At 39.8% G+C, this 23,673-nt stretch overlaps 1 protein-coding gene across 1 annotated transcript in view; it reads left to right on the forward strand.

Annotated features, from left to right (window-relative positions):
- Window positions 1-23,673, forward strand: part of LOC109915955 (rho GTPase-activating protein 15) — a 580,076-nt gene that overhangs the window by 155,158 nt on the left and 401,245 nt on the right. The window contains exon 6 of the mRNA XM_048599243.1: window positions 22,211-22,298. Within this exon, the coding sequence (XP_048455200.1) occupies window positions 22,211-22,298 (88 nt within the window). The remainder of the gene's footprint in view (window positions 1-22,210; window positions 22,299-23,673) is intronic.

Consider the following 23,673-nt stretch of genomic DNA (forward strand, 5'->3'; position numbering starts at 1 on the left):
ACAACAGTATACTTATTATTGAGGGGAACGGCCACAGGGGATTCCTGCACTGTCTGCCTATTCCCTTTCCCCTTCCTGACAGTCAGCCAGCTACCTTTTTCCTGTACCTTGGGTGTGACCACCTCCCTATAAACTCCTCTCTCTCACCCCCTCAGCCTCCCGAATGATCTGGAGTTCATCCAGCTCCAGCTCCAGTTCCCTAACACAGTTTTTGAGGAGCTGGAGTTGGGTGCACTTCTTGCAGGTGAAGTCAGAGGGGACACCAGCAGTGACCCTTACCTCCCACATCCTGCAAGAGGAGCATGCAACTGCCCTAGCTTCCATTCCCTCTAATCTAGATTTCCAGAAGAAGAATAAAAAAAAGCCTTACCTTACCAACCCTCCACACAGTCTTTTTTTTTTTGGTTAGAGGAGGAGGATGGGTGGGAGACACTACACGTGTAGTGTTTCGGGTTTAGCCAATGCCCGAATATATCAGTTCCTTCCTTTTTGCTAAAACAAATTTACTTGCTGAAACAGAGAATGCTGGAAATCTGAAATAAAAGCAAAAATTGCTGGAAAAACTTGGCAGGTATGGCACCATCTGTGGACAGAAAGCAAAGTCCGTGTTTCAGGTTCAGTCACCCTTCATCAGAACTCATTGTAGCCAGGACAACATAGTATATATGCTGAAGACAGGGCATGGAGAGGGTAAAGGAGTAAACGTTAGATTGAGACAAAACCCATAGAGAGAATAGTAGTTGGGCAGACAAAGAGATGGATAATTGTGAGCTGGGAGAAAGAAAAGCTGATAATACAGACAATTAGGGGTGAAAATGAATTAGCTGCGATGAAAGCAGCCCATGTGATGAGAGCGACAGGGGTCTGGGGGTGGGTAAAGGACATGGAAGAAGGTGCTCAGGCCCTAAAATTATTGAACTTGATTTTGAGTCCTCAAAGCTGCAGGTTCCCTCAGCGAAAAGTGAGTTGCTGTTCTCCTAGCTTGCACTGAGCTTTACAGGAACACTGTGGCAGGACCGAGACAGAAATTTTGGCCAGGGAACACGGTGTGTTGAAGTGTCAGGCAACCAAAAGCCTGGGGTCATTTATGTTGACAGAACATAGGTGTTCTGCAAAGCAGTCAGCCAGTCTGCCCAATCGTCTCCCTCGTGTAGAGGAGACTGCAGTCTTCAGCATTCATACCACCTTTTTCTCAGTTATAATCAGTTCTGAAGAAGGGTCACTGGACTGAGACATTGATTCTGCTTTCGATCCAAAAATGTTGCCAGACATGTTGAGTTTTTTCAGCAATTTCTGTTTTAGTTTCAGAAAGATTTAACTTTCTATCTGATCAAACACAACAAACAGGCTAGACATCAGGAAACCTCAACAGCTAAATCGGAACATTACCTGGCAAATTCAGCTCACTGTTTGCTGTAAAGGGCATCTATATGTGATGAACCAAACTGTATCTTGAGACATGATCCTCAGGCACCCGGCAATTGTCAAATTCTCACATTCACCATGGCACCTGTACAAAACAATGGTAGTGCACTCTGGAAGCACTGATGTTTATTGCATGGTGAGCATCAACAGTTAGCTTTGGAAGGCTGCTCAGTGACACATTGTTCACCCAAGTACCCAGCTCACAGATTGGACCAGCTTGCATCTCAGCGTTCACTCACTTAACAGCTACTTGCAATCTCGCAGCATGGGCGGCCCGGTGGCTTAGTGGTTAGCACTGTTGCCTCACGGCACCAGGAACCCAGGTTTGATTTCACCCTCAAGCGACTGTCTGAGTGGAGTTTGCACAATCTCCCCATGTTTGCATGGGTTTCAGCCATAAGAGGGAATTCACATCAAATAACGCGTACTAACTCTATCACTCTAAGTCGCATTTTAGTGCTTAAAACGTCGTTCTTTTGAACAGAATGTGTACCTAAACCAGTAGTATCCTATAACTGCCAATGTTAGTTGTAAACCTATAAAAAGCCTTTGGCTGCTAAGTTTATGTTCAAACTCATAAGAAGGCTATGGATTGCTCTATTTTAACTTTTACGTTGGGAAGCAACCTGAAACTTCATTTTTGTTTTGTAAGCGAGATGAGGACTTCTAGCTTAATACATCTTGCACTTTAAGTAGAAAAATGTAAGCTTGCCTCCCAGCTATTTAAGTTGAAGATTTCTACTCAAGTAAATTTATTCTGGTTGCTTGTTCAAATGCCTTACAATCCAGGGCCATCTAATCTTCAGTGAGAATTCTTTCATAAGCAATTATGGATGCTTAGCATTGCTCTGCCTCCATGATGATCTTCAACTCAATGTGGCATTGTGATACTTATACTAGCTCCCATGGCATAAATATGAGATGTGGATCATGCTGTACTGAAAAATTAAATTAACTGTTATTACAGTTCCTGCTTTACACATAAGTACATGACAATCATAGGCATTTGTGTGTGTCTCTGAATTGAAGCTAAGCAGTTGGGATATACTGCAACACGCTTCCTCATCATATCTTGCTAAAAAAGAATGGAGCTCAGTAAACTGGGAGACTGAGGACTTTATACTATTAAGTCATATACCGTAATATGGTGATCATATTGAAAGCATGTCCCTTAAAGATCCATCACATTTCAGCTGCAAGACACAACACAACACACTCCATCCTTCATTCCAGCCAATGGAAGGCCTCTGACACATTTACCTGATGTTCCTTGCCTCTTCCTGCAAATTGACAATTTCCTTTATGGCTGAGCACTGAGGTATGTCAACAACATATGGCTCAAGTGCTTGGTCTCCATCAGTCTGAATATGAGATCTCAGATATTTCTTCCTCCACTGGCTGCAGAGAGGTATCAAGGATGTTCCTATCAGATTGCGTTCAAGTCTAATCTATCTACCAAAGCAGTGGTGGACAATGCAGGTGAATATCCCATTGGTCAGACCTTTGAGAGATCTTAGCTTCTCCATTAGAGGTGGTACAGGCATTGAGAAACTCAAGCTGTGCCCTCTTGTGCTGTCCCTGATGCTGCAAGTTAATTGTGCCTGCAGAAGAGAAGAGAAAGAGTTAGTTGGTGGAGCTGCACATTAGCTCATGCCAATCAATGTGCTTGCCTTTGCACACATCTGACAAGAACAGATTACAATGTTGCTTCCTGCCCATTCCCATTTCTCCTGTCACCAAAGGAACAGTTCCAATTCTCCCCAACCAGGAGGAGATGACCTTGATGTCCAGTACACTCTCACTGGTCTAAGCCCTCACTACATATTTGTGTGCCAGTTTATCCTGCAATTAGATAAAGGGAAAGATTAAGTGTGATGGAAATGGGTGCAGGTGCACTTTGTGAGCATGTAAAACCATGCCAGGCAAGAACCATCCTCGTCAATAAGTAGGAAGGGTTAGGCATTTAAGAGCATAAGCTCAGTGTAAACCCTTGAGTGCAACTTTAGCATGTGGTGCTAAGGCTTGTAAGCTAAGTATTGTTGTGAGATATCAGTATAGTGTCAGATTTAGAACACGTGATGCCCTGTGAATATAAGTAACAAGAGAATATGGTACCACTTTTCCTTGTGGAGTGTAGGAGATCATTAATTTTTCTTATCCATTGCTTGCAGTCTTGTTAGTGAAGGCCTCTGGTAAAGATCTATGCAACTATCTGGTCTCAGACCAAATAGTTTAGATAGAATGGCCTCCTGATACCATCCCCTAGCATCAGAATGTTCCTTCTGTGAGTAACCCCATCCAAGAGCACTTGTAAGGAATTATCACTGAATTCAGGGACCAGCTTCTGCTGCTTAAAGGCATTAAATTCACTGTGGGTAACAACCACCATAATGTCCTCGAACTCTCTCTCTCCTGGGATGCTCGTGGAAAGCTCCTTTGCAGTGAAATAGTATCTAACTGCCTTCTCTTGTGGAAAGCTCCTTGTTTGCAATGAAATACTATCTAACTGACTTTAAATATGGCATCTGAACCTCCAACCCCTACCAAGAGGAGAATTTCCTTCCTGTTCATAATATGTGATACACTGAGTCACTTGTGCAACATCTTGTTAGCATAGATATTGATGTGGAAAACATTACCAAAGGGGCATTAGTGTAGGAAGAAGATTGGCTAGACAACATTCATTACAATAGCATCAAGTATTAATATGTAGACCGATACAACTATGTATTCCTACGTGAAGATCCCAGTAGTGTAAAAGCTCAGAAAACCATAAACTGGGTAGAGTTCTGTATCATCATACAAACTTGACATCATAGGAGAAATATAAATTTGAAGTTGGTCTTAACAAATGATCTATTTTAGTGTTAATATTTCTCTTTAAACAATTTGGTCTTTCAAAACTATCAGGAGTTACATAAAAGTTGTCTTTCGAACTTGTGTAGAACCGGTTTTTGTCAGACAAATAAGAGCTATTAACGCTTTTCCCATATTAAGGGCTGTTAACCTAAATCCAAATCTTAAGTAAAGATATTTCTAAAACTTTATAAGTCTCTCTCTCTCTCTCAACCTTTGCATGGCAAATCCACTGCAGTGTAAACTATTTATCCTGCCAGTGCTCACACAAAATTTCAATTATATGTAAATAAACACGTATCACAGTAGGAAAACAGTGACACTACATCAACGGGCATCTTGTTTCTTCCGCTGTGGAGGGTTTGACACAATGAGTACCAAACAAGAAAGTGCCTGAGACTCTAGAAAGCTCTCTGTCTTTTGTTTTGGCTCATGTCGAAATACATCAAATCTATTACTTGATTTGTGTCTTAAATAGTGTAGTCATCCAAATGGTAAGTAATTTAAATGATGGATTGATACCTTTTTTAAATTAATTGATCCTTTTGGCAAGAGGCAAATGAATGGCTCTGTGTTCAGACATTGCTCTATCCTATTATTAATGTGCATTGTCGTTTGGAAACCTCAGCTTATCTCATTTTAGCATTGGATGAAACAAAACTCAGATTTGACACCCTAAACCAATTCTAAATGTTGCACTCGTTTCAGGAATTTGCCCCTTTTACATCGCTGTCTATGTTTGTCCTTTGAATTGAGTTTAATTTTTTTTGTCACATATTTTCTCTTCCTTTTAACCAAGAGGAGTAGTTTGTGTGGACAGTAATAGCAGTAGTAGGTCACTAGATTCTCAAGGCAGAAAGTCTAATGATCTCAAGTTTGATCAATATGGTGCAGTCATCCTGAGAAGCAGGTCAACACACTTGGACAGTAGTCCCAGCGGTGGCCTCTTCATCATTCAATGCCAATAAAGTTGTGCTGTGCGCTTATAGTTTCCACACAAGAGCTTGGAGCCACACTTGGTCCCAGGGTCTGGACACATCTTAATGCAGTTAGATTCCAGCCATTGTTCAGCAGTATCATCATTTATCCCATGTTAAAAACATTTATTCCTGAATGCACCAGCTAGCTTTCAGCTATTTTCTTTTGGGGAAAACTGATGTGCATGTACAGCAAATTGATGTTATTAATAATTTTGGAGATAAGAGCTGCAACTGCACATGTTAGGCAGAAGTAAGGTATTCCTGACAGTAAGTTCTGGAGTTCTGCATTAAACTGCACAAGTAAGGTTGCAAGCCACTGCCAACCAACCCACACTATATTAGGACAGCACTGATCTCATCACTGGCAATCTTACAAACAAATTTAGCCTTAGTTTTTGTCCAACAGGTAAAAGACTTTGCTAGGTTTGACCCTGTAGCAATGAGGTGAGCCAAGTGTCTTTGAAAGAACATTTGAAGAAGTGATCATCGGGTCATGAGATTTAGCTTAGTAATGCGTAGGATTGAATTATTTTTCAATAATTAATCATTTAAACTTGATTAGTCAAGTAAAGATTTGAATTATACTTTACTTTATTTAATTATGGTTAGTTGTAAAACAGTTTCTGTAGAAATAAAGTCATATGGCTCAGTTTAGAAATAAAGTCATGGGTTTATGGTTTCATGGCTGCTTTTAGGGCTTAGGCCAATTTAAGCTCAGGCTAACAAATGTGAGAATGTCTTGATGTAAAAGGCTTTTGCTCAAGGACTTAACTTAGTTTGGTTTTATAACATAAACTATATAACAGGTCTCTTTGCGAATAAAAGAAGACTGTATGACCTTTTGATAATAACTTCAGCGAATTTGCTTACGGCATCAACAGTTGTTGTGGAGTCATTCATGGTTCTTTTAGTTAAAACCTATTGTTTAGCTTTGTACTTCATTTAGATGTATCAGTTGGGTCATTTTGAATGGTAGAGTACGTCTCTTTCAGAGACTAACTAAGCAGATGCACATTGTTCATGAGTGCCACTTTTCTTGGTAAAGGTCCATGCAGCTGTATGCCAAGAGGGACAACTATCATAAAAGGGTTAGTAAGAATTGCCAATGCTGGAGTCAGAGAGGTGATTTTAGATAGTGATTAGCATGTCAAAGAATGAATCAGGTGACAATCACAAGTATTATTGCGCAAGGTGTCTATGACTTTTAAAGAAGTGAATCAACAATTGGACATAAAAATGAAAGGACTATGATGGTGCAAATCCGAAACAAAAAAAGAAATTGCTGGAAATATTCGGCAGGTCTAGCAGCAAGAAAGAAAGCAGAGTTAACATTTCTGGTCCAGTGACCCTTCTGCAGATGTTCTGTATAAGGCTCTAGTCAGACAGCATTTGGAATATTGTGAGCAGTTTTGCGCTCCATGTCTAAGGAAGGATGTGCTGTCATTGGAGGGGGTCCAGAGAAGGTTTACAAGAATAACCCAGGAGATGAAAGGCTTATTATAAGAGGAGCAGTTGAGAATTCTGGGTCTGTACTCAGTGGAGATTAGAACAAAGAGGGGGTATCTGACTGAAATTTATAGAATACTGAAAGGCCTGGATAGAGTGGACATGAAGAAACTGTCTTCCCTACAAGGAGAGATTATAACTGAGGGCACAGTCTCAGAGTGAAGAGATGACCCTTTAGAACTGAGATGATGAGGAATTTCTTCAGCTAGATGGTGGTGACTCTGTGGAATTCATTGTCACAGAAGGCTGTGGAGTCCAAGTTATTGTATGTACTTAAAACAGAGATAAATAAGTTCTTGATTAGAGAGGGGACCAAAGATTGGGAGAAGGCAGGAGAATAGAGTTGAGAAACTCGAAAGGCAAAACGGCCTAACTCTGGTCCTATATCTTATGGTCTTATGGTCTTGTATCTCCTGCCCTAATTCATGCTTGTAATACAACCAGGTGAAGAGAGGCCAATGGCTGCTTTCTTTTTATTCCCCTCTTGGTCTGTTCCAACATCTCTTTTTTTCATTTTAGCATGCAGGTATCCCACTTCAACAAAAACATGCTGAACTAAATTAAACTGAGGGAGCCAATTACTTATGAGGCTTTCTTGGGTGAAAGAAGGAGGAATTTTATTAGTTACTACCCTGAAAAACCCATACCAAGCAAACACACAAGCACAGGAAATAAGCTTATAAAGAACCAAGCAGGAGAGGATTGTCTTTGCTGATATGGTGGCATAGGCAATTGTAGTCCAAAATTCTTAGTCTTTGAATGTTGAGCATCATCTGATTCTCAACTGTTTAGTTTTATGTCACTTTAGCAGTAGAGAAGTTTGCAGATCTTGAGCAATCAGTGAACTATTTCTGTTATAAGATACCAAGGTGTCGAGCTGGATGAACACAGCAGGCCAAGCAACATCAGAGGAGCAGGAAAGCTGACGTTTCTGGCCTAGTCCCTTCTTCAGAAATGGTGGAGGGCGAGGGGATTCTGAAATAAATAGGGAGAGAAGGTGAGGCAGATAGAAGATGGATAAAGGAGGAGATAGGTGGAGAGGAGACAGACAGGTCAAAGAGACAGGGGTGGAGCCAGTAAAGGTGAGTGTAGGTGGGGAGTTAGGGAGGGGATAGGTCAGTCCAGGGAGGACGAACAGGTCAAGGGGGTGGGATGAGGTTAGTAGGTAGGAGCTGGGGGTGGGGCTTGAGCTGGGAGGAGGGGATAGGTGTGAGGAAGGACAGGTTAGGGAGGCAGGGACAAGCTGGGCTGGTTTTGGGATGTGGTAGGGGTAGGGGAGATTTTGAAGCTTGTGAAGTCCACATTGATACCATTAGGCTGCAGGGTTCCCAAGTGAAATATGAGTTGCTGTTCCTGCAATCTTCGGGTGGCATCGTTGTGGCACTGCAGGAGGCCCAGGATGGACATGTCGTCTGAGGAATGGGAGGGGGAGTTGTTTGTTGTGAACCGAGCGTAGGTGTTCTGCAAAGCGGTCCCCAAGCCTCTGCTTGGTTTCCCCGATGTAGAGGAGGGCACATCTGGAACAGCGGATGCAGTATACCACATTAGCAGATGTGCAGGTGAACATCTGTTTGATGTGGAAGGTTTTCTTGGAGCCTGGGATGGGTGTGAGGGGGGAGGTGTAGGGGCAGGTATAGCACTTCCTGCGGTTGCAGGGAAAAGTGCCGGGTATGGTGGGACCTGCACATCTGCTAATGTGGTATACTGTATCCGCTTTTCCAGATGTGGCCTCCTCTACATCAGGGAAACCAAGCGGAGGCTTGGGGACCGCTTTGCGGAACACCTATGCTCGGTTCGCACTAAACAACTGCACCTCCCAGTTGAGAACCATTTCAACTCCCCCTCCCATTCCTTGGACGACATGTCCATCCTGGGCCTCCTGCAGTGCCACAGCGATGCCACCCGAAGGTTGCAGGAACAGCACCTCATAATTCACTTGGGAACCCTGCAGCCCAATGGTATCAATGTGGACTTCACAAGCTTCAAAATCTCCCCTCCCCCTACCGCATCCCAAAATCAGCCCAGCTCGTCCCCGCCTCCCTAACCTGTCCTTCCTTCCACCTATCCCCTCCTCCCAGCTCAAGCCGCACCCCCATCTCCTACCGACTAACCTCATCCCACCCCCTTGACCTGTCCGTCCTCCCTGGACTGACCTATCCCCTCCCTAACTCTCCACCTACACTCACCTTTACTGGCTCCACCCCTGCCTCTTTGACCTGTCTGTCTCCTCTCCACCTATCTTCTCCTTTATCTTTCTTCTATCCGCCTCCCCCTCTCTCCCTATTTAATTCAGAATCCCCTTCCCCTCCCCCATTTCTGAAGAAGGGTCTAGGCCCAAAACGTCAGCTTTCCTGCTCCTCTGATGCTGCTTGGCCTGCTGTGTTCATCCAGCTCTACACCTTGTTATCTCAGATTCTCCAGCATCTGCAGTTCCTACTGTCTCTGAAACTATTACTGTTATTGCATTTTCATTGAGCACTGGCTTTTGAGGTTGAGCGAGGGAGACAGACAGAACATGTCTTCCATTCATGCTTTGATTTCAATTTTTCATTGTCCCTGAACTGTTGCTCAGAACCAGTTGTTGGTAAAAGTCCATTTGTACATTTCCCTTTCTGCTCATAGCATTTTTCCAAGATGAATATGCCGAAGGCAACATTTTAATGTGTAATACTCAAAAATATTTGAATCAACTGGGAGATACAGATCTGAGTGTTAGTGTCCTTTTTATAATAACGTTAATTGCAGCTCAGACAGATACTAACTGATGGTTTCATCAGTTTGGCTCAACTTAGTAAGGTGATCACAGCAGCTATTTTATGCCAGTATCTGTTCTTTAAAAATGTATATATTTCATCCATGAAAGATTTTAGGAATCCAATGATTGAAGTTGAATATTAATAGTCCATTTTTACCAATCGTTACATTCATATGATTATTTTACATATTGGGAGATAATAGGTTCACCTGTCAGGTAGACAGCTTTGGGCGGCATGCTGGCTCAGTGGTTAGCACTGCTGCCTCACGGCGTCAGGGACCCGGGTTCAATTCTATCCTCAGGGACTGTCTGTGTGGAGTTTGTACATTCTCCCTGTGTCTGCATGGGTTTCCTCCCACAGTCCAAAGATGTGCAGGTTAGATGGATTGGCCATTCTAAATTGCCTACAGTGTTCAGGGATATGTAGATTAGGTGGGTTATATGGGGATCAGTCTGGGTGGGATGTTTTGAGGGTCAGTGTGGACTTGTTAGGCCAAAGGGCCTGTTTCCACACTTTAGGAATTCTACGATCTAAAAACAATAGACCTAAACTCGGGTATCACAGAGCTGTTATGGTGCAGAAGTGAGGCCATTTGGCCCATCATGGCTGCACTGGAATTTTGAGAATTTTGGCTCAAATGCCTGCCTTTTTTTCCATAACCCTAAATGGTGTTTCTATTTGAATAATTCTTCAATATCCTCTTGAATGCCTCAAATGAACAAAATTGCACCACACTTCCAGGCTGTATATTCCAAATCCAGACATCTCACTGTGGAAAAAGTGTTTTTTTTTGTCAACTTACATGTGTTTCTTTCACAAAACACTTCAAAACTGTACCCTCTCGTTCTGGATCCCTTTATGAGCAGAAACAGTCTTGTCCTATCTATTCTATCCAGATCCCAACAATAAAAAAAGCTTCTATCAAATTTCCCCTCAGCTCTCATCTCCCCATGTAAAGCAGTGCAAACTTCTCCAATCTATCATCATAACTGAAGTATTTCATCCCTGAAGTAACATTTGTAGACCTCCTCTGCACTCTCCCTGTGCATTTATATTTTTCCTAAACTGTACATAATACTCCAAGCTGAGATCTAACTAAAGTTTTATATAGGTTCAGCATAAACTCCCTACTCTTGTACTTACTGCACTAATAAAGCCTAGAATCTTGTATTTAACAGCTTTATTAACAGCTGGCTCTGCTTGTCCTGCCATCTTTAATGACACGCATCCATATATTCAGGTCTCTCTGTTCCTGTGCACTCTTAAAAGTAGTATCCTTTATTGTACATTGATCCTCAATGTTCTTTGTACCAAAGTGTATTGCCTCACTATTCTTTGCATTGAACCTCATCTGCCACATACCTGCCTACTCCACCAACCTGTCAATGACCTTTTTGACATTTTACACTGTCCTCTTCACAGTTTACAATTCTCCCAAGTCTTTGGTCTTCTGCAAACTTTGAAATTGTTGCCTGCACATCATCTTCTAGAGCATTTGTATCTATCGGGCAAAGTAAAGGCATCAATACCAACCCTTGGAGAACTCCTCTCCCGACCACTGCCAGCCTAAAAAGCATGCATTAATTAATACCCTCTGTTTACTATCACTCAGCACATTCATGTTGCCACTGTCCCTATTATTCTATGATCTCTCACTTTCCTCACAAGGCTATTAGGTAGCACTGCATTGAATGCCTTTTGGAAGTCCATCCACCACACATCAACAGCCGTGCTATCATCAATGCTCCCTTTTACCTCTTCAAAAACTCCAGCAAGTTAATTAGACAAATCCATACTGACTCTTCTGAAATAACCTACAATTTTCCATGTAATTATTTACTGTATTGTTTCTAGAGCTTTCCCCACCACCAAAGTTAAACTGACTGGTGTGTAGTTGTTGGGCTGAGCTTTACAATATTTTCGAACAAGGGCATAATGTTTGCAGTACTCCAGTTCTCTGGCACCACCCTCAAATCAATGAGAGATTGGAAGATTATTACTTCTGCAATTTCTACTGCCATTTCCTTCAATATCCTGGAAGTATTTCACCTGGCCCCAGTGCCTTATCAGATTTCTGTACTGACGGTTTATCCAATGCTAATTCTTATCAATTTTCAATCCTTCTAGTGACAGAATTTATTCCTCTGTCACCATGGCCTTAATAACATCTGTAGGTATGTAAAGACAGATACCAAGTATTCATTTAACACCATACTCACAATTCTTGCCTCTGTATCATCACCTTTTGGTCTCTAATCAGCCCTACTCTTCCCTTTACCATTTTTTTTTACTACTGATGTGCTTATAGAAGACTTTGGGATTACTTTTATGTTAGCGACTAGCCTTTTCTCACAATCCCTCTTTGTTTTTTTTCTTATTTACTTTTTCACTTTCTTTCTGAATCTTCTGAAATTAGCCTAGTTCTAAATTGCATTTGCAATTGGGACTTGGAAAATATCTGAAATTTGTCTGAGTTCTTCTTTACCTTGTTAAATAATCAGAGTTTTCAGCCAGAGCTTAAAATATTCTGACCAGAGCTTTTCTCCTCTTGATCACTTCAAGGTTGGTCAAGCTTTTCTTTCAGCTTGCTTTCTTTTGAATTGATTTCCAATGATTTTAGTTGAACACTGTTGAGTAAAGGAAAATAACTGTTTGCAATTGCTGTGTTTGATGCATGATCTATTTCATAGTCGTTTGATTTCAATAGACCACCACGAGATGTCAAGTGATGACTGAATAAACAATTTAGGGTGCTGATGGAATACTTTTGAATACAGATGATAGTAAATGAGTGTGATCAAATGCTGATGAGCACAGAATAACGTCACATTTTCCTATAAGGGGCTGTTCTGGCCACCCCCATTTAAGAATGTTGTGAAAATTCTCTAAAGGGTGCAAAGGAGATTTACAAGAATGGTTCCAGGGATAAGGGAATTCAATGACAGGTTTAATTTGGAAAAGCTAATATAGTTTTTCTTGGAGAAAAGCAGGGTGAGGGGAGATCTTACAGAGCAGTACACCATGATGACAGGTTTAAATTAGGTGGACAAAGAAAAGCTTCTCCTATTAGCTGATGATGCAAGAAATAGGGGACATACATTTAATGTTTGAGACAGAGGTACAGCAGGGATGCAAGGAAGAACATCATCGCCCCAAAGTCTGGGGATGGTCACTGATAATGTGTGTCCACATGAACAAATAGGAAGGAGATCTTGTGCTAGGGGATTGCAGATATCAGCAATGGCCTACTGTGCATATCTAACTCTGCTGAGGCACATGCTCACATAATGAGAGCTTCTGGATGTCAGCCTTATTTTGGTGGTTCTGGATCCAAGGGACTTAATCTCAGTATCTGTTCCCCCTGCCCAGTGGTATGGAATTAATCTGAGATGAGGACTGTGGCATGTATAGCTTCTCCTGCCATTGGTGTTGCTGGTATTGCTAATCTTTTCTTCATCAGAGGTGCAACGTTAGTGCATAATCTATTCCCATGCCATGGCATGGACTCGCAGCAGGGATGTGCAGCTGAAGCTGAATGGGAACATAGGAACACGAGGAGGCTATTCAACTCCTTCAGTCTGTTCTGCCATTCATTGAGGTCATGGCTGATCTCTGGCCTAACTCCATATACCTGTCTTTGGCCCATATTCCTTAATATCGTTGCTTAAAAAAAATTATCTGTCTCAGATTTAAAATTAGCAACTAATTAACATTAACTGCCACTTCTTGAAGAGAGTTCCAAATATCTACCACTGTTTATGTGTAGCAGTCTTTCCTCATATCTCTCCTGAACAGTCTTGCCCTAATTTTTAGATTGTACCCTTTAGTTCTAGAATCTCCAACCAGTAGAAATAGTTTGTCTCTATCTACCCCTGTTTTTTAACCTAAAATTCTTGAAGACTTTGATCAGATCACCTCTTAACCTTCTAAATTTTAGAGAAAACAGGCCTAATATTTATAATCTCTCCTCATAACCTACCCCCTGAATTCCTGCCTACAGTCTCCATGTGGGGCCTAACCGAGTGTTGAAAGGGTAAGGTGAGTGAAATGACTTCCAATAATTTGACAATCAAGTTTCAAGGCATGAAAAAAAGAACTCTTTGAAGAAAGGTCCTGTGAGCTGCAGTGTCTAATCTTATCATGGTTAGAGCTCTTGATTTTCAGTGATCAAAAGCTTCCCAGCCTTTGAGTTTCCCTGAAGAAGCATTCATGTTGCACACTTAAATCAGGTTCAAGACAACCTGGGAAATAGGTGCACTGCCTATTAAATGCAGAATCTTTGGTTGAAACAAGAGTTTAATTTCTCATTATAATACTTAAATACTTCACCCCACAACTGCATTGATTTCCCTACTTGCCCTCAAACACACACTTGTGAGAATCAGAGGGCAGGATTGATGTCAGGCTCCTAATCTGATGTAAAGTTTAGGAAAATTAATTCTCCACACACATTCGATACTGCCTTTGATTGCCTGGGAAAACTCCCCACAAATAGTCTAAACTAGGAATATAAATCAGAGTATCAATTAGATTTAAACCATGGACAGAAAGTGAAATAAAGATTGAATGAGACAACGAAGGTAAAAGAAACAGTAAAAAAAAATCAACAGGAAAATTATTTGGCAGGAATACGACTCTGTATTTGTGAAATTGAATTTTCTGGGCCAAAGAGATCATTGACAGTACTTACTATTAGCATATTGTTAAAAATTCTCTGACTCCTGAATGTATGAGCAATTACATTTCTGCAGTCTGCCTATTATGTTGATACTGGTTCTGAATCGATCCGCAAAGTCTGTCACTGTGCAGCCTATGGTGGAGTCGGGTATCATTGATGACACTTTCAAAATTTCTGTGTTTATCTGTGCAGATGGGGATACTGGAAGTTCCCAACTGATATACTATTTAATGGCAATGAATGCTGTTTAGTTTCACCAATGTTTCAAGACAAAATTAGGTTAAAATGTTGTGCTCTCTTATCTCAAAGAATGCTGCTGCCTAAATTTTAAAGTTATGTTCACAATGATATTCTTGTTTGCGATCTCATGAAAAGAGAATTAATAATTCAATTCTGTGGTGATCCCTAAGCTCACTGAAGGCTGGATAGCATAAACAAGTTTGTTCAAACTACCAGAAATCATTATTGTTTTCATGAATGATTTATTTTGTTCAAGATATCATGTACATTCAAAATTAAATACCTATCACCTTTTTGTTAGGTCTGTAAAATATATTCTGTAGAAGTAAATTTGCGTGCCTAAGGAACAGACTGCAACATTTGTAAACAGTATCACGGAACTGCTTTTAAATGTTGCAGTCTGTTCCAATGAATATTGATTCTACTTTCATGATGTGGATTCATTGGGATTTGCATACAAATCCAATATCTGTTTTCCAGTTAATTCGTGAACCAGCAGGTGCCACATACTTATCCTCTCCCTGCATTAAAATCAAGATTCATTTCACAGTCTCCTTCTCTAACTCATTCTTCTCTAGGACCTTAGAACTGTGAAACTTATTGCTTCCCCGAATCTTTCCCTCTTCCCTCTGCCTAATTCAAAAAGCAAGCTTTTGAAAGTCGTGTTTGTCATCATTTAACCATTGCTTCTTGACATGTCATATTTTCTTTTTAATGTTGGTGCAAAATTAACTTTTCTAAAGTTAAACTTTTCTTTATAAATTTAAACTGAGATTTCAAAATGCTACTTCCAAGCCACTAGAACTGTCATGGTTGACTAATCTGGCAGATTTTCCATCGGCTCATGCTGGGAATAGGTGGACAGAGCGTGAATGTACAGCTGAAGACTTGGTGCAGGAAGGAGGGCTTAGGTCCATTTCTGGGGAAGGTGGGACCTGTACAAGTTGCTTCCTGAACAGCAATGGAACCAATATCCTTGAGGGGAGGAGGGGGCTGGAGGTGTGTTTCCCATGCTGTTGGTGAGGTTGTAAACTAATTTGGCAGAAGAATGAAGATACAATAGTGGGTGATGCACTGACAAATGTAGAAGAAAAGCCATGTGACTCTGGCAGGCAGAGTGTACGTAGTCAAGTTAGGACACTAAGGGAGCAGAGCAATGTTGGATGACATTTACTTTAATATAAGAAGTCTTGCAATCACATGAGTTGAGTATAATGAGTAACACATGGGAATATGACATCACTGCTAGCATGGATGGCAGTTCAGCATACTAGAGTACAGAAACTTAAGGGTAGGTAATTGGGTAACAATAGGGTATTTCAACTTGCCCAGAATTAACTGAGATCATCAAAGTCTAAAAGGCTTAGAGGGGGCAGAATTCTTAAATATATATCCAGGAGATTTTTTTTTTTAAAACCAGTATGTAGAATGGAGACAGGAAAAATGCAGAACAAGTGGTTGGGAGTCAATGAGAGTGTTTTTGGTGATTGTGAACATAATCAGCAAGATTTAAGATAGTCATGGAAAAGGACAAAGATGAACCAGAAATAAGGTATTGAAATGGGTAAGATCAATTTTAATTGGATAAGTCATGACTTGGCCAAAGTGGACTGGGAGCAGCTGCTTGGGCAAAAAAAGTTACATTGGAGCAGTGGGAGTCTTTCAAAAAGGAAACAGTGAAAGTATAGGGCCAACATCTTCCTGTAAAGATCAAGAGTGAGGTAAAATGCTCCAGAGGACCCCAGATATCAAGGAATGTTCAGGATAGAAAAAGGAAAGGAAAGACGCTTGGCAGATACCAAGGGCTTAGAAAACCAAAAGCCTTGGAGGCATATGAAAAGTGTAGAGAATTGTTTACAAATGAAATCAGGAAAGCAAAGAAGGGGCATGAAAAAGCACTGATGGGTAAAATAAAGGAAAATCCGAAGGTATTTGTAAGTATATTGTGGGCACATTAGAGACCTAAGTAGCAAACTGTGGATGGACATGGAAGTTGTAAGAAAGATTTTAAATGAGAACTTTACATCTATATTCATAATAGAGAAGAATGATGTAGGGATAGAAATCAAGGAACAGGAATGTGATAAACACATTACAACTGATAGTAGGATTAAAATTGGATAAACCCCCAGGATTCACTGAGATGTATCCCAGGCTGCCATGGGAGGCAAAGGAGGAGATCACAGGGGCCATGACATTAATTTTCTAATCCTCTCTGGACACAAAAGAAGTGTCTGAAAACTACAGGACATATAATATGGTTTCATTGTTCAAGAAGGGTGGTAGGGATAAACCAGGCAACTATAGGCCACTGAGCCAAACATCAGTGGTAGAGAAACTATTGGAAAAGCATTCTAAGGGATGGAATTAATCTCCCTTTTTTAGAGACAAGGATCAATCAAGCATTGTCAGCAAGGTTTTGTCAGGTGGAGATCATGTCTGACAGGTTTGATTGAGTTTTACAAGCGGGTAACTAGATGTGTGGATAAGGATAGTGCAGCTGAACAGTGCACTTAGACTTCGGTGAGATCTTTGATGGGACACTGTTCAAGAAGGTAAAACCCAATGGGGTTCAGGGTAATTTGGCAAATTGGATCCAAAAATGGCTCGGCAACAGGAAGCAGAAGGTGATGTTCAGAGGGGTTTTTTTTTGTGACTGAAAGCCTGTTTTCAGTGGCATATTGTAGGGTTTGATGCTAGGCCCCTTGCTGTTTGTAACATTAATGATCTGGACATGAATGTAGGAGGTTTCATCAGCAAGTTCACAGATGACGTAAAAATTGGTGATTTGGTCAATTGCAAGTAGGAAAGCTTTAGTCTACAGGACAATATGGCTGGCTTATCAGATGGATAGAACAATGGCAAATGAAATTTAATACTGAGAATTGTGAGGTGATGGATTTTGGAAGGCGTAAAAAAGTAATAAAGTACATGATGAATGGTAGGGCCTTAAGAAGTATAGACAATCAGACAGGCATTGGTTTGCATGTCCACTGATCCTTGAAGGCAACAGGACAAGTGTTCCCGGGAAGGGTCACTGCACCCGAAATGTTAAATCCGATTTCTTTCCACAAATGCTGCCAGACCTGCTGAGCTTTTCCATCAATTTCTGTTTTAATTTATTTCCAGCATCCGCAGTTCTTTTGGTTTTTATTTAGGGCAAGTGGATAAATTGGTTAGGAAGGCAGATGGGATGCTTGCCTTTACGAGTTTACGTACTGAATACCAGAGTACAGAGGTTATGATGGAGCTGTCTAAAATGTTGGTTTGACCACAGTTTGAGTACTGTGGACAGTTTTGATTGGCAAACTATAGGAAGGATATGATTGCAGTGGAGGACATTCACTATGATTCTACTTGGGCTGGAACATTTTAGGTCTGATGACAAACTAGACAGGCTAAGGTTGCTTTCCTCAAAGCAGAGAAGTCTGAGTGGGTAACTGATTGAGGTGTATAAACTTGAGGTGCATAAATACAGTGGACAAGAGCATTTTCTCCCCTTAGTGGAGAGATCATTAACAAAGGGACATATATTTAAGGTAAAGAGAAAAATGTTTGAAGGGATTTAAGGACTTTTTTCATCTAGAGGGTTTTGGATATCTAGAACTCACTGCCTCAAAGGATGGTAGATGCAGAAACCATCACAGCCTGTAAGAAACATTCAGATGATCACTTAAAATGCCGTAGCATACAAAGATATGAGGCAAGAGATGGAAAATGGGACTGGAGTAGATAGGTGCTTGATGAACAGTGTAGAAATCATGAGCCAGAGTGCCTCTTTTTGTGCTGTAAAACTTTATGACTCTATGATTTGGTTCATTGTTTTATTACTGGTAGTTGGGTTTTAAACTCAAAATAATAGATTGCTTTTTAACGTGCAGTTTGAGAGGGTACATTCATTTTAAATTAAACTAGTGTTGTTTGGTGTTAAATACAAGTGTATAAAACATTGTATAAACAGGTCAAAGTTATCAACAGGTACATCTTGGTTTGCAAATGTATAAGCGGAAGTTACACTGCCTGAATGCACCGTAGTATCAAATAAAACCTACTCAAATTTAATTCAAATTCTAAGAGGTCACCTGTTCTTTGATGCAGTAATGCAATTTTAAACTTGTACCTCAAGGATAATAATCCGCATATTAGCCATTCTTATTGATATTTACACCTTCTTCCTCCATGACTGACAAATTCATTCCAGATGCTGCGATCCTTTTTTATTTTGTTTCATTGATTGCTTGATTTTAGTGATCTAGAGTAGATCCAGGACATTTTTAAGGACACATTAGCTTTATTAATAACGTGCAAAACTCCAAAAATAATGTACACATTCTAATGCTTATTTCCAACTGCGCAGTAATTATCAATTTTTTACATAAATAGAAAAAAAACCTGACTCAAAAAGTCAGCACCGTCCAATGAATGTGCCTTTAAAGCCACAAGTCAATACTTGATTCTTACTAAATACTTTAAGCAGTTGTATTTTAAATTGAAGTCAGTTAATTTTTTATAATCTGATCATATGAAGATATGAGCAAAATTTAAAGAAGGACGAATAGGACAATAGTTTACATTCTTTGACAAAAGAAGTTTTTGTTTAAAGTTACATACTATATTTCCATTAAGTGGAATTATGGTTCCAAACATAACCCGTTTGTTTCCGTAATAAAAACCGAAAGAATAGCGGACGCTGTAAATCAGGAACAAAACCAGAAGTTGCTGGAAACGCTCAGGAGGTCTGGCAGCATCTGTGAAGAAAAAATCAGACTTAACGTTTCGGGTCCGGTGACCCTTCCGCAGAACTGTTCTTGTTTTTGTTCCGTCTGTTTCCGTGCTGCATGATTCTATGAACGTATAACCCGGTGGCACTAGCACAACATTGTATGTCTCTGTTAACTTCAGGTTTTTCTGATTTACCAAAATGTAATTATACTGAAAGGTGCATTAATACTAGCGATTTGTGTCAGGAGCAACATTTGTTATAGTTGAAGGCGCATGCAATTGTGTGTTTTTTTTAAATCGCCTGTCTTTCATCTCACCTATTGTCTGGCTTTCAGTTTCCGTGATGATTACTTTGATCTAGTTGTTTCAGAATAGACTCATGTGTTAACAGGAACAGGCAGGAAAAGTAAGACAAATGTAATAAATTCAACCCTGGCACACACCACAGGGAGATCTTTACTTCCATTTGATTCTCTGCAGTCCCGTTCATAAATCTCTCCTGTACAATTCAGTAGACTGCGAAATCCTGGAGGAGTTCACGTTCTGAACATCCTAATTATACAGACGTTACTAACTGCACAATAAAATGGGCTTTTAAAAAATAATAAAATTGCCATTTGGTATTGTCCTGTCATCTCCATTGATGTGTTGCTGATTTTGCTACCATCTGGTGGCTATATAAGGACATGCCACACAGAAAAGCTTCTTCTTACCCCCTATAGACATACATGTTAAAATGGTTAATGATGCCACTTAAATACCTTCTCTATTGGGATTGATATTAATAGGACTGATACCAATATGTGACTAATAAATGTATCTTGTCATGTAGTTACATGAAATTACAGTGATTTGTGGCATCCATTTTTGTATCACTGATACAAAAGCAAAGCACTGTAGTTGTTGGAAATCTGTAGTTAAATTAATGAATGCTTAAAATACTTGGCAACCATAGAGAAAATCTGTTTTGGTCAAGATAAATATTGAACAGAGCATTCTCAGACTCCACACAAAAAAAATGACATTTTTGACTGCTGTCCTTCTGGATCACCAGTAAAATTAATCAGCGAGTGCACAAGGCATGTATTGCCAAGTTGTCTCCATGTATATCTGTCAGGGTTTTATTCACTGGAACCCCAACTTTCAAACTAAAAAATAGTTTATTACATGAAGCAGGCAGGTGTGTTACCTGCCCAATGGTCAGTCTCTTAAAAAAAATGGTAACAGTTGGATAATGGGCTCAGGGGCTGATAAGTTTCCGGACCACATTTTGTGTAATTTCATTACTTGTAAAGGTTGATTGGGACAATTTGAAATCTGTCCCACCTTCAGTGGCATCTCTATCTAGAATGGGGAAGAGCAGAACATGCATGGGCATAATCCATCTAATTTATTCTTAAAATGATAATTGATATCTTATATATATGCTTGTTCACACCTATGTTAAATCAGAAAGTTGTTGAAATATTTAACAAAAGAAGTTCTAATGTATAGTGTGGCAAATTACTTGCTAAGGAAACAGTAAAGAATTTTAAAAATTAATCATAATAATTATTCAGGAGATTTAAAGCCTTTCCTTAATCTCTTATCATTTGTTGTTCGAGACGAATTTCTAACATTGGTACCATCTCTTCGATGTTTTCCTAAGCAACCTGTTCAGAAATGTTATTACACACCTCTGGAACAGGTGGAGCTTAAACTTGGGCCTCCTGGTCCTGATGTAGGGACAATAATTGATCAGGGTTCAATGACACCTTTATCAGGTATTTTTTATAAAAATATATCTTTACATAGGTGTTTTTAAGCTCATCATTATTTCACTGGACGGGCATCTGATTTGCAATGTCTATCTATTCAATGCTTAACTTAGAGGTACAGAATATCGCAGTCCTCTACTTGTTGTTCTTTTTCTTTCATTATTAGGCCATAAGACGATAGGTGCTCTGAGAATTTTAGGAAGATAGCATTGACACTACCCTGTGGCTGCACTAATTTTCCAATTTTTCTACATTAAAACATTACTGTATGAAGGAACAAATATAAAATTTCATCTGAAATATCCTTATCCACTTGATTGAGAAATGAATCAATAAGTTTGAAATTGAGCAATTCCAACAAGTAATGTCTCAGATTTGATTCTTAGTCCATGCTGAGTTAGTTGATCTCAGCCAGGGCAATCCCTCATGCCTCGTTCAGTCTCCCTGGGTAATGCAAGAGAGAGAACAAAGTAACTGACATTCCTTTTCCCAATCATTAAAAAAAAGATGATGACAAGAGAGGATGGTTATGCCTCTGATGCTGTCACAGTCAAATAGCCTGTCTCAGATCAGATATGGTGAACAGCAATTTGACCAAAGTACTGATGTGTAGTCGGCTCCATGTAACCACACTACAGCTTGAATCAGTACTTTCCAGTGACAAGCGGGAAGAATTCATTGAAATTTATTTCAATATCTTTCAAAATATACTAGTAAAATATAGTATATAACAAATGAACCCTTTGGTAACAAGACTGACAATGTGAAAAACATACTGTCTGTGATTAATAGCTGGTTAAACAATAATGAAGCATGTTTCTAGAACTAGAGTGAAATTAATGATGCTGCTCTCATTCAAAAGTAGTAGAATTTCACTGCATAACACTCGATGACAAGTATTTTTGTAGCAATAAAGTGCTTCTTGGAAATCAGTAGGGAATGATGAGGATCATAAAAATGAGATGAAAGCACTTTCTTTTTCTGTATGATGCTATGTTAGTTCTGATTCCACTAATCTCCATTCCTAATCCCAACACTAAACTTCAGGGGAAGAGATTTCAGCACCCAAGTTTTTGCAGTCTATTTTGTATTCCAAGGGTAACAAAAGAATGAAATGAAGTTTGATGCAATAATAATTTATATCTGTTTCTAAACTTCAGAACAAACCTTTTGTCAGACTAATTATTAACAGATTGATTGATTGGGTATTGCAAGAAGATCGATAGTCATGAATATTCTGCACTGTGACAAATTTGATCTGAGGGCATCAAAATCTTGTTTCTTTTTCAGGAAAAACTGGACCACTTCTTGGGTTTGCCTCGAGGGAAACAAAATTGAATTCTACAAAGAACGCAAGCAACAAACTTTTGCCAGTTTGGTAAGATCTCCTAAAGATATCTGTTGTGACATCTTGTTAAAGTGAGACCTGCACTTGACGTGCAGCCTTTGATCTGCAGCTAAATGTCTCATGCTGTCTGCTAGTCAGTTTGAAGGTGGGATACGAATAGCTGCAGTTGGGGAATAAAAGCAAGCCTTAAGGAAGACACAAAACCACTGATTTTCTTTCTCAAGCACTCGGCATTAATAACTAACTGTGACAGACGTGGGTAAAAATATCAAGGATTTTGACTGTATGACAGCAGTTGTTACCTTGCAGCTGAAAGATGCTCAGGGAAAAGCAAGATGCGCACCTCCATGTGGGATCAAGGCCGGGGAGCAGACAGTGACACAGTGTCTGCAGAAGATAGCTGCTTTTGATGATAGCCCACTGCTAAGTGCTCTCAAGGGTGGGTAGGACCTGCCAGACCTTATTGAAATGATGTGCGGCTGGGAAGGTGTACTCTGTGCAGGAGTCAAAATGAATAAACTCTTTTGATGTAGCAGTTAACGAAAATCCATTACCCCGATTGTCATGCAAGCATTTTGGCAGCTTGTAATATGTGATTCCCATATTAATTCTGACAAAATGACCAAGATATATATCGAAGAAATTGAAATATTAAGCGCTACAGGAAAGGCAATCTGTAACCCATAGCCTTACACTTGAACTTAATAGCCAAAAGTGAAATCCTTCCTAAAGCAGTTGACCACTGTAAACAAAGGGTGAGTACATCCGTAAGCCTACTACTCTTTATGCAAATTTAGTAAGCACACAAGATTTTAAAAAAAATTAACCATCTGGATTATGTGCAGTTCTTTTTTAAATTATACATATCCCTTAAAATAATCCATAACAACATAACCATTTGGATCTGTTAATCTAATCACTTTAAAGGAGCCAAAGTACATTATTATATATGGAAAACCAGATAGTACATTTTGTGCATGTGTTGATGCCGGTCCTTAAAAATTATGCTTATATTTTGCCATTATTTACTTTGAGGCCTGTGCTTTGCATCAATAAATCCTTTTGGAGAATCTGTTATGAGATGGCATTAAGAAGAGTTTCCACTTTAAGAACAATTGGCAATGTGGGCCTCAATTGTAGTCATTTTCTGAAGTGAAGCTATGATCCAAGTTTTCACTCAAATACATTTAGACAATCACGACATAAAATCTCCTATGAGCAAGTGCAATTAGGCAGTGCAATGGAAAGCAACCTTTTTTGCATGAAAAAATGCAGATGTTTTTGCAATGGGTAAACTGAAGAAATTTTACGAATGCAGCTGCAAGTGTCTCTGCAAAAATTAATATTTTTGAAAGTGTCTCATCCACTCTGATTTTAAATAGCTGAAAATGACTCTGAAACATGA

Source organism: Rhincodon typus, chromosome 7 (genome assembly GCF_021869965.1).
Source record: "Rhincodon typus isolate 14 chromosome 7, sRhiTyp1.1, whole genome shotgun sequence".
Classification (NCBI taxonomy): Eukaryota; Metazoa; Chordata; class Chondrichthyes; order Orectolobiformes; family Rhincodontidae; genus Rhincodon; species Rhincodon typus.